The 12,501-nt window shown below is 30.4% G+C and overlaps 1 protein-coding gene across 1 annotated transcript; it reads left to right on the top strand.

Annotated features, from left to right (window-relative positions):
- The first annotated feature begins 9,784 nt into the window (after positions 1–9,784).
- On the top strand, positions 9,785–11,352 carry LOC119686160. The gene is made up of 2 exons (XM_038100657.1): positions 9,785–10,971; positions 11,129–11,352. Coding segments are annotated over exons 1-2 (1,065 nt in total). The 5' UTR covers positions 9,785–9,907; the 3' UTR covers positions 11,130–11,352.
- Positions 11,353–12,501: the final 1,149 nt, after the last annotated feature.

The following is a 12,501-nucleotide window of genomic DNA, read 5'->3' on the forward strand; positions in this document are numbered from 1 at the left end:
CGACTTTTCTTATGAGTGTAATTAATCTCTGTATGAAGTCAACTACACAGGGAAAGACAATGTTTTCTTAGATTGATGTCTAAATACACTTTTTACAGCTCCCTTAAAATTTTTCTATGAAATATAAGCTATTTCTATTTTTGTTTCTATTTATAATTGTAATTTTATTATGTTAATTGCTTCGCACAGCATATTTACTTCACCTATTTCCGCCAATTAACCAAAATGACAAATATGGCTACACAGCAGTAAAGCAAAAACAATTATTTCTTCTATTTTTATTTTTATGTAATTTTTTTATTTGTCTGTTTTACGACAATCCAAACGAAAGTCAAGGAAAGCAACAGCAATTTTAATCATTTAATTGTTTTATTCATTTATTGTACCTTTTATGACTTAATTACTTAATGCGATTATTAGTTAAATTAACTATAACGAATTTTATTAACGTTTTTCAGGTCATAAAGAAATTATTCTGTACACACCAACAAAAATTATGTATAATAAAGAAGAAAAGAAGTTAATTAGTTGGTGAAAAAGTTATAAAGGAAAAGGAAATATCGAGAGTAAAATGATATCTGCTATAGTCTAAGGACAAGTGACTATGTATTGGTGTATGGTATAATGTCAACATTTCTTTCATTTATATATCTTCCAATAGACCATATAAATTTCTAACTATTTTTTTAAATAAAAAATTAATTTCAATAAGACGTAAGTGTACCACTATATGCGCCTTTAAACCAAGAGGTTCTGAAAATGACCAGTTTCTAAAATATTTGTAAAAGGGATTGGATTTTTTTTATCCTTAAAGCCATTTGAAGATTTTATTATTATTTTGTTATTATAATTTTTTTTTTATTTATTAAATGATATAAAAGTATCGACATCTAACAATTGTTGGAACAAAACCGACACGCACACTATCAGGGAACCGTAGAATTACTAAACTTTAACCATATGAGAGTTTTGAATTCTTCAGAAAATGCAGCCATTGAAAAGACACTCGTTACCTAGATACCATATAGATTACCGCAAACATATTTGATTGAACGGGTTACCATAAAAGAAACGCTACTAAAACACAACACAATCGAAATACTTTTCAAGCAAATCATTACGAATCATAAAAAATTGATTAAATACAATAATATCCAATACAAAAGAAGACGATCTAAGATCAGTAACCCTCCACAAGGGACTTCAAAGGACTCAATAAGTGGTTCGAAAATGTTGTGAAAGATTTATGTATACAAGTTCATCTCAGTTCATCAGCAGCTATTAAAGTCCCACAAAAATTCTTGAAAATCCTACAGTTATCTATATATAATAACACAGCACGAAGAACACTATAATAAATATAGCACAAAAGGAAGAAAAATATCAAAACAATTAATACAATCATATGAATATATTATTCTAAATCTTTTGAGCATGCCACAATCAAAGCACAAATAGATCCTCACATGTAGGCTATATCAACAATCCTAAGGTTCCATTTAGGCCCATTATATTACCCTACATAAAACTCAGAGAGATCTTCATAACTATCTGAATATTTTTCTGTGTCCAATGTTTATTGAAACATTTCTATAATATTATTCTGAACAGAATAAGATCCGCATAGGTTAGATTACACCAACGATCCTAAGGTTCCATTTAGACCTATTAGGCCATTGTATTACCGAGACAGATTAGAGATCAGAGAGGTCTTCATAACTATCTGAATATTTTTCTTATTGAATCATTTTTTAAATTAGACATTTCATTTTAGACATCCATTGTATTACCGAGACAAATTACAGATCAGTGAGATCTTCATAACCATCTGAATATTTTTCTTATTGAATCATTTTTTTATATTAGACATTCCAGGCACAAAATACTGATAAATCCATTTAGGCCTATTGACCCATTGTATTACCGAGACAGATTGGCGATCAGAGAGATCTTCATAACCATCTGAATATTTTTCTTATTGAATCATTTTTTTATATTAGACATTCCAGCCACAAAATACTGATAAATCCACTTAGGCCTATTGACCCATTGTATTACCGAGACTGATTAGAGATCAGAGAGATCTTCATAATCATCTGAATCTTTTTCTTATTGGATCTTTTTTTTAAATTAGACATTCCAGCCATAAAATAGTGATATATAAATCACATAATTAATGAGTCAATGAAGTGCCACAATTTTTTACAGAAATTCTTCTTATTTGTTAGTATATATGTACACTAACACATATATAAGTAATTAAATTGTTATCTTAGAATATAAAATAATAAAATAATACACAAAACTTATTTATGTGATAATAAAAGTATGTCAATAATCTAGAAAATTCATATTTGTAAGCACAAACTCCATTTCCTATCTTATGAAAATATTTTAAAAAATTTATTTAGATTTGGAAATTATGGCATTAATATTTTAAAAAATTTTCTTACTGATAAAGCGCCTAAAATCATGCAACAATTTTGAAACAAACTAATTACTGAACTTACTTTTTCCTCAAGAAATTATTTCAAAGCCCATTTCTATTGCTAATTTTACTAGTTCAGCAAAGCAACAGAAACAAGAAAACACATGCAAAAAGTACATCGGGAAAGTAAAAGAGCAAAGAGAAAATATTTTGACATTTATCAAAACGAAAAATTATGTGTTGAAAGGCGATATTCAACGCCACTACAGAGCTGAACTACATACTCAAGTGGAATGGCTAAAATAGCTGAAGTGGCTAAAATGCCTGAAATGGCAACAAAAGCTAAGCCGAATTCATTTACGGCGACACATTCATGAGTATACCAAAATGGCAGATAAGTTAAATAAGTACGTCCGCCTTATTAAATTATGGCAACTGTTGAAACCTCAATGTACATATAGTCGTATATACCTCAAACCTAGTAAATATTTTTGCACCTCTACTTGGGCACAAATAATTTCGGTGTGCTAATCAGCTAATCAGTAACTCAGTAACTCAGTCAGGAGAAAAAAACACACTTGGCCCTTGGTTCGGGAAACTAAAGTCCACAACAATGTCAACGAGGTCATTTAATTTTATTTCATATTTGTGATGAAGTGCCCAACGTCGGGATACGGACATTTCATGTTTGCCATCAAACTGAGCAAATGACTGACATATCGTGCCACAACGTAATTGTAACGTGTCGCCTTGCCAAAGAAATGAATTACCTACTAAGTACGTTTCGTTTTATTTTGTGTTTAAATATATATCGCAGATATTAAAATTATTATTATTATGATTTTGCATTTCACTTTCGAATGAAATAAAATTACATAAAACGCAACTGTCAGCAAAAGTAATGAATTTCAATTATTTTAGAGCATGATACGCTTGTGCTACTTTTTCCGCTGAGTGTGGTTATTACAATATTGAAGGAACTTCTATACGAGTATATATATTACTTAGTAAATAATATAGGATGAAACCATGAAATAAGAAATTTTAAAATTGAAACGATTCGCTTTAAGTGTGTCATAAAAAATGCCACTCAAAAAAAAGGATGTATCTTCTATATTCCAGAAACTTATATCTCGAAATATAATAATTAAGTTATTAATTCAACTTAATTCTAATAGGATTTCTTTTTTTACAGTAGGTGGAATGCACAGTGGGAGACTACAACCCACTAAAACCACTTCTTAGGAAAATGGAGAAGATTTCCACAGCAATGTAGAAACTTCATTCCAGTAATTATGGAAGAGAGATGAGAATAGATAGACCTAATACCTAGTCAACTTTGTCATCTAAGCCAGTACAAAATGGCTACTCACTTTACTTATACATAAATTATAGCAGGACATACTACACCTAATGTCATACGATATCCATAGATATCCATAAAAATGCATTTCAGTGTTTAGTTTTAGGCCCCTATTTACGAACTGTTTAGGAGTACACAAGAATTCGCCGATAAACTAATCGCATAATCTGAAAAATGAACAAGACTTTCAGACCTAAATTAATTAAGAAAAGAACAAAACTCTATAAATCTGTGTTTCAAAAGCTTACTATTGCCTTAAAGTTTTAATGTTAGTACATCTCAAAAAACAGACTGTGTATTAGCTGCGACTAAAAAAAAGATATAGAATCCATTAAGCACTTTCTCTATCAATTCCCAACACTGTAGACAATGCAGCTCTAACGTCTAGAAGTCCATTTCTTCACTGGCTGATTTATAACATATAAGAGAAAAACGAAGCATTTTCAGCAAAGCTGTAGCTCACAAGCTTATTGATGCTTTGCAACAAAGCTCAAACATTGGTGCACTCCAAAATCCAGACTTTGGAGGAGTTGCAACAATGAGAAAGAGGAGGAATCCGTTAACCAATTTGATGTCCCTGTCTAAAACTACAAGCAAAATTGCTTCAATGTCTAGTAGAGCATTTTTTCACTGACCTACAGAGCTAAGAAAGCATGCTTATCAATTATCTTTAACTTTATCTTGAAAAACCAATAAATTAAAAAGGACGATATTGAAAAAAATAGATAAGATAACTCACCTTATTCTAACAACCTTATAGTTGACTAGTTGGTCATAAGAATGATCTATAATTACGTCGAAGTCAATCTGCTTTAAACCTAACCTCACTTAATTTTTAGAATTTTAATTCTGATATTGTTTCAGAGCTTTATTGTAAGCATAGTTTCAACTAAATTATTCTGCAGATACTCAAAAACGTCTTACTGTAGAATATTGTGATAACTTTAAAGGTAAGAGACCCCAGAGCGTTAGAGATTAAAGAAAAATATTATATATTTTTATGGAAAAATTTTTTCTACGGGTTGTGGAACTACTAATCAGTAATTATAATAATAATGTTGAATTATGAAAACTCACCAAGATAGATCTAGTCTTATCTGTCATTGTTTCTTACATGCAATAAAGGTTTAAAATAGCCAAAAAAATGCTCATTTTAAAAAGTATAAGAAAATCTGCTAATCAGCCCTAGCAGCCAATCAACCAACTACCTAGTATTTCTTTTATGTTATATTAAGGAACTCTATGAATCTGATAAGTTCAGCATAGTCTTCTTCGTACTTGTTCAACTGAAATTCCACTTTCAATAAATCTAATAGAAATGATTTAGTTTTCATTTCCAAGGGATTCAATGAGAAATAAACTGACTTGCTAAATACACATGACAACCTTTAACTATTAGCGCTCCAAAAGACTGACAAGACCGATTCAAAATAAATCCTTACATTTTCCCTGTGACTTCATTAAAAAATAAACTATTTTTTTTAGAACATTTTTGACTTTCCGTGCTGTCTCCTGTGGGGTAAGCTGACATTTGCAATTTTGAAGCAACGAAATCGTTTTTGTCTGTCATCTTCGCGGTGTAATGAAATGGATAAAGATACAAATCTTTAGTTGTCATGCAAACGTCACGATTTTCACAAATTTTTAATAATATTAATTTTAAGCAATGACGTTTTGTGCTCAAAAAAAATTTTATTCAAAAAATTGAATAAATATGACACCATCCGCGTTTTATATACAAAATTCATATCAAGGCTGGGTTCATTTTTAAATATATAATTAACTATAACTGAATGTGAAATAATACACTTAATACATAAACAATATATATGCCGATATAATTTTTATTTATTAAGATTTCATATCACATATAAAGTATTAAAAAACTAAACTTTTTATTTCGTTTCTTATCCAAACAATCTCGTGGTCTTTGTGTAATCGATTGTACGTCAGATACCAAGGGGCAACTGTAATCTTTCGCAAAGTGATTGATTTAAATCCACAGCTGAATTGTCCAGATCGGTTTAAGAATGGCCTTGTAAAGTCTTACTTTGTTCCTTAAGCTGAATTGAGAATTTCGTTGAAGTAACCATTATGTAAATTTTTTTTAATAGCAACGATTTTAACGTTAGCTGAAAAAGTTATTGTGGCACAGTGATTAGCAAAACATAATAAAACGGTGCTGTTACCTGTCACTATATTTATCTTCATTAAAAGCATTCATTCGATGCCGTGTTTTTATTAAAAAAAAGTATTCATCCAGCTTTCTTTACAATACTATAACTTTTAGAGAAAGTTGTTATTGTATTTACCTGCAGTTACTGGTACACTTAGCATATACCTTCTGCTCAAAAAGTATTCGGATTTTGTAAATAAAACACATAAATTTAAATTTTATTCCAAATTTATTTTATCTCCTTCAAAATACGCTCCTTCTGAAGCAATACACATATGCCAACACTTAACTCAATCTTCCATACACTTTTCGTAGGCCCGTGCAGGTATGGCTTTTAGTTCCTTCGGCGATTTCTCTTTTACCGATACAATCGACTCAAAACGCTTACTACGAAGGGGCAATTTGAGTTTCGGGAACAGGAAAAAGTCGCACGGATCCAGATTTGGCGAATAATGTGCCTGAGCGATGACAGTGGTGCCGTGTTTGGTCAAAAAATCGAGTACAACAAGAATTTTCCATAGTAAAAATCGTTAAATGCACTTGAGGTAGTCTCACATTAACAACTGCTGTAAACAAACTAATTGACAGATGGCGCTCAAATTTGTACCATATTGACATGTTTCAAAACAACAAAAAAAAATTTTTTTGAAAAAAGAATAGTTAACAAACAACAAAATCCGGATACTTTTTGAGCATAAGGTAGTACTTGTCCAGAGAAGTGTGGAAATACAAATTTTTAGCAATTATAGTTGTTTTCGTTCAAATTCTATGAACTAAGCATACTTAAATTAATAATAGCTGAAATATAAACAATAATTGTTAAGTTATGTAAAGAATCAACGTGTATTCACAGTAATTTCATTTGAATTTCGATTATATTTGCTTAAAATACAAATACCACTCAATTCGAAAATTAGAATTTCTTTTGTAAATACTTTCCAATATCTCTACAAAGCATTTAATTACATCCTATTTCGTCCTAATTACCTATTAAATATCCAATCAGAACTAAAACATAACAAAAGCTAATTGCTTTCTAAACAAACGTTACACATCATTCTGCAGAGAATACCAAAATCTGTGATATTTTCAGTATTTAGTATTAATCAAATCGATTGCATTTCGAACTGATTATTTATTTACTTCAAAATCGAAAAGTAATCTAAAAAAATAGTTCAGAATTTTCTTATATATTTTTAATTTTTTTCATCTAAAAACTAAAACCGTATTTTCATTTTCACAAAACGTTCTTTCAATTACTAACAAACAAATTTGGGTAAATCAGGTTCAAAATAGTAAATAGAGCTCACACTCCACACAAGCCAGCGCACCAGCACTTGAGCAGCTCCAATGCATTTACTGCCTCATTTATCGCCCAATACCACCATAAAATCCTTTCAACTGGACTGACTTACAATAGACGTATATGCTGTCATTTGCGCCGTACCGAAATTGCATAAAAATTCCGAATACGTAGAGGTATCAATGGCAGAAGCCAAGAGCATAAAACAAATGGAAATATCCGTAAATAAAAAGCTCAAACCTTTTTCAAATTATGGGAATTATATTTGTGCATAGGAAAAATGTTAATAAATTTCGTGCTCAATTTTGCAAAAGTGTAAAAAATCAACCGCATTATTCTAGCCTATGGGAATTGTTCGAGCAACACATTCACACGGCATTTTATTTATTTCCGGTCGCTTAGGGCTCTTGCAGCAAACAAGGTGCTCTGGCAAATGGAATTATTTATGCCTTTCGTTGGGTTCGTTGTTTTCATAAAATTTTTTGTATTCGGTTCAGGTTTTTCAGAATGCTGTTGCCTTTATTTGTGAAGGAATAAAAACGTGGAAATATAAGCAGCAGTTGTGGATGCTACACTTTCTATTTAACTCAACAGTTTTTCATTAAATAAAATAATTTTATGATTTAAAAATGATTTAAAATTTTGGCATACCTTTAAGAAACGTATACTTTTCACAACACGTCTGAGAAAAACTTTGACTAAATAGATGTGTGACTAAATCGATTAATATAACCGATGACATTTAAGTCAATTAATTTAAAAAATAAAATCCTTCAAAAAATTAAAAATGTTTAAAAACTAAAAATTTCATCAAATTTCATTATTTCAAAAAAAAAAAAATTGCAAAACAAAATGAAGGACATCGTTAAGAAACATCAGATCAGCCACAAGACTTTCTAAGTCATAATCATATCGTCATTTTTATTAAAATGGCACTCCTTAACAAAAAAATATTAAACCCTTAAATGGTGTCCCTCGGATTGACAGGAATATCCTTCGTATCGAACTTATATCCTCCGACTAACCGTATCGAACTTTTCCAATTCTTCAGAAGAGAAAATATTCCAAAAAGGATATTCCACAACATAAGCTAAATATTATTATTAATATGACACTCTTTAACAAAAAAAACTGGAATCTCTAAATTGGGGTCCTTTGTCTTGAAAGGTATATACCTTATTTAATCTCTCCCATCTAAGAAATTTTTTTTAACAAACTTTTAAAATTTGTATAGATCCATCATATCAAACTTATTCAATTTTAATGGAGAAGAAATATCCCAAAATATGGTAACAAAATAATCTGGAAACTTGAGATGGAGATTTATAGTCTTCCCAAGGCTAAAACTTCATATAATCTTTCCCATCTGTGATGGTGTCAATTATAAACTTTCAAATTTTTAAAACATTGACCATATCGAACTCTTCCGATTTTTGAAAGACGAAAAATCTTAAGTGGGATATTGCAAAATATAAGCTAAATGTTATTATAATTAATATAGCACTCATTAACAAAAAATTCTGAAAAGTCTGAAACGGGGTCTGCTGGTTTGACAGGGATATCCTTCATTTAACCAATCCCATCTATGATAATTTTATCAAAAAACTTTTAAAATTTTAATAAGTCAACCATATCGAACTTATCCAATTTTTTTGAATAGAAGAAATAACCCAAGATGTTAACTCGTTATCTTTAGAGAACTGGACAGTAGTAATTAATATTCCATCCTCTGCTTTTTCCTTTATCCTAGCAGTTTATATAACAATTCGTGGTGGGGCACTCAATCTAATCGCGAGGTTACCTACCATGGAATGACTTGAAATAACACATGTAAACTGATTAACTCTACGAATATTCCTTTATAAACTTAGGAAGGTAGTAGTTTTTTTATCCCCACATTTTTACAAATATTATCCGAAAACGCGGCATGTACGTTTTATCTATTAGTTAGTCTTTGCATTTGCATTAATTAATTGTCTGATAAGTCATGCGAAGGATAATGGTTGAACTGCTATCTCTGATTTTATTATCCCCTTCAAAAGACTATTATGAAGATGAGTGTTGAAATGTAACGAAACTGTACTTTTTCAAAGCATATGAGAACAGATGATAAAATATAAGATGATCCACTAAATTTAAACCCTGCAAAATTGATATTGACAAAGTAATGCGAAAAGTACTGCGATAGTTTCCCAAAATTATAGTGGTAGTAGAAAAGAATAAATAACAATTTATATCGATTAATAAAATTATTTTTTAAATTAAAATATTTTGAAATTTTGTAGTTTTAATTAAAAAAATCCAATTACTATAATCCCAATGAATATATGCCTCGAGACTCGAGACTAGCGCTTATATATTTTAGTATTTCTGATTATATTTATCCTGAAGTAATCAATCGGACGATTTTTATCTAAATTCAAAAAGTAAATTCTAAAATTTTCTTTAATCTAAGTAAGCATATTTATTTGTAAAAGTAAAAACGATAATTGTTTCAGTAAAAAATACATATATTTTCAAAATTTTGGACTGAATGTTTCGAAATTTTTTGTGGTGCTACATTTTTATTTGCATTTAAAATTTGAAAATATCGAAATTTATTTCGATTTCATTTTTCAAAATTCACCGTTAATAAAAATGTCTGCAAGAATGTTTAATTTTGCTCAAATAATTGGTCGCCAAATTCTAAGGCAGGGGGATTTTCGTAAACTTGTGAACGAAGATGTCGGTGCTCCAAATCAATGTCCAGTACGTACATTGACAATCAATGCGTATGAAAACTCCAAGGCTTTGAAAAACTACGCTTACAAAAAAAATTGTGAGACGGCAACTGCTCAAAGTTTGCCACGCATGGATGATATTCACCCCGTTCAAACAAGTATAGATAATAATGGTTTGACAAGATGCGTAACGAATTTGAAGAAAGACAACCAATTCTATACAGTCACGTGTAATGATAATTGTTGCAGAGCAAGTATCAACATAATTGAACCGACAAAAAATTATGTTCGAGATGTTAGAGATCAAACATTTGACTTAAAATGGGCAGAATATGAAAGGAATGTACGAATGTCAACAGAAAAACAACGAACAGAAGGAACCGGTCTGAAAAGGTTTGTTAAAAGATTTCCAGCAGAAGGATTTGACACATTGTATAAAAGTACCGAACGCTTTGATGATATGGAACTTGATGAGGTCATAATAAATGAAGCGTCACCTATGTTGGCTCAGAATGTAAACAATAATCAATACGTCAATAAGTCAGCAACCTCACAGTCTTTAGGCATGGCTCGCTTAAATGATATGTCTCTGGATAAAGTCGCAGTAAATGAAAACTCGAATAGGTTTGCTCAGAATGTTGGCGGAAAACGATTTTACAACAGTTCAACATTCGACCAATCTTTAGGAATGGCTCGTTTAGATGATATGAAGCTTGATAAGGTCACGATAAGTAGAACACCAACTACGTTAGCTAAAAATATGGGCAATCAACAATTTTTTAGTAGAAAGATCGCTACAGTTCCTTCAAGCAAAGCACATAAATCAACCAGAGTTGAAAATAAGAAAGAAGCCACGTTAAACGAGTGTCCTTCTTCATCTTCGGTGGGCATATCTAAAGAGCAATACAAAAGAATGTTCCGTTCGAAGCAAAACAACATCGCTAGTCCATATCAAGACTATGAACGGAAGTCGCGTTATTAGTAAGTTTATTAATACTTGAATACTTATATATAATAATATTAGTAATGTTTTTATTTTTTTTTTTTATTTTTTTGATTTAATAATACTAATATTAATTTATTTTCAAACATAATAATTTGTATATGCGATTATTAAAAAATTGTTCATATCATTTAGAACCCGAGGCTAAGTGACGAGGTGGTAACAGATATACCTATCAAGATATCTATCAAAAGCTGACGAACCTTTCCATTACATGTGATGTCCTGTTGAATTTATTGTTGTTACTTATCGCAGCACCAAACAATTGTTAACTACGAATTGCAGACATACATCCATTCAAAATGCATGATAATCTACTTACAAATAATAAAACTTAATAGCACTACAAAAAAGTCTATTCTTTTATAGTTGTTGGAGTATAAAATTTTAAAGGTAATGGAAACAGAAATACTAAACAATTGTTTAGCAAAGTACTTTATAAATAAGTGATCTATAAAGTACATCTCTGAAAACTTATAATTCTCATTCTTAAAGTTACACTTTGAGATCTGGACCAATACATTGTTTACTAAGATGAAAAAAACTGACATCGTTTGAACTCATTAAATTAGTCTGTAAATGTATTGAGCAGAAAAGATATCTACTTCTTTATGGAGTATATTTATTAAGTAAGAAGATCGCGTCAACTATAACACTGCCCTTCTGCTAATATTTTAGGGAATAACAAAGTATACATTTTTGAAAATTTTTTATGTACTTTAATCATCAACATCGGAACCTTTAATTGAAATACCAGAAGTATGGTACCTCGGTAAAGTATTCAAATAATGTTGAATTTATTATTAAGCGATTCATTTTATTCCAAAGACATCTGTCCAACTTCTTCCGCTTTTAACACTTTAGTTCGAAGCAATGTAACTTACGATCTTCTTCCTTAATCGTTGACAAAGTATTGCGTCTTCTGTCAAGCAAGTGTCACATCAAAATAGTCGCGATCTTTGAAATGTTCTTTGAAATGTCAAGCAATACATCTGTTTTTTCCATATATGTGAGCATTAAGCGTGTCATCAATGACAGTCGAGAATGGAATTGACTCCTGGCTGACACTAAAATTGGGTTGAACAGATATACGTCCATTATGAAAGACTCCACATATAAGCTCCCATAATAATGAGCCTTACCATTCTTAGCAGGTTTGAAAAAAAATTTTGGAATGAAAGTTGGAGAGAAGATATTAACTTACTCTACAAATATATGTTGTATCACGGCAATTTAACGCACTTTTTGGACATGACCAAAACTTATGTTATACAGAGAGACATAGTACAATTATCAATCCCCTACTTTTACTACTATTTTGGTACGTTTTTTAGTGCTTAAATATAAAGAGCATTTAATTGTTAGAGATTCTGTTTATATATCTACTCTAATATGCACGAATTATCTCCTAATAGATGTAATTCAGATATTTATTACTAAGCAACTTTGTTTTAACCAATGTGATGAGTCGCACAAAGCCTCATCACCGTGAGCAAATTTTTGGTGTA

Source organism: Teleopsis dalmanni, chromosome 2 (assembly GCF_002237135.1).
Source record: "Teleopsis dalmanni isolate 2A chromosome 2, ASM223713v2, whole genome shotgun sequence".
Classification (NCBI taxonomy): Eukaryota; Metazoa; Arthropoda; class Insecta; order Diptera; family Diopsidae; genus Teleopsis; species Teleopsis dalmanni.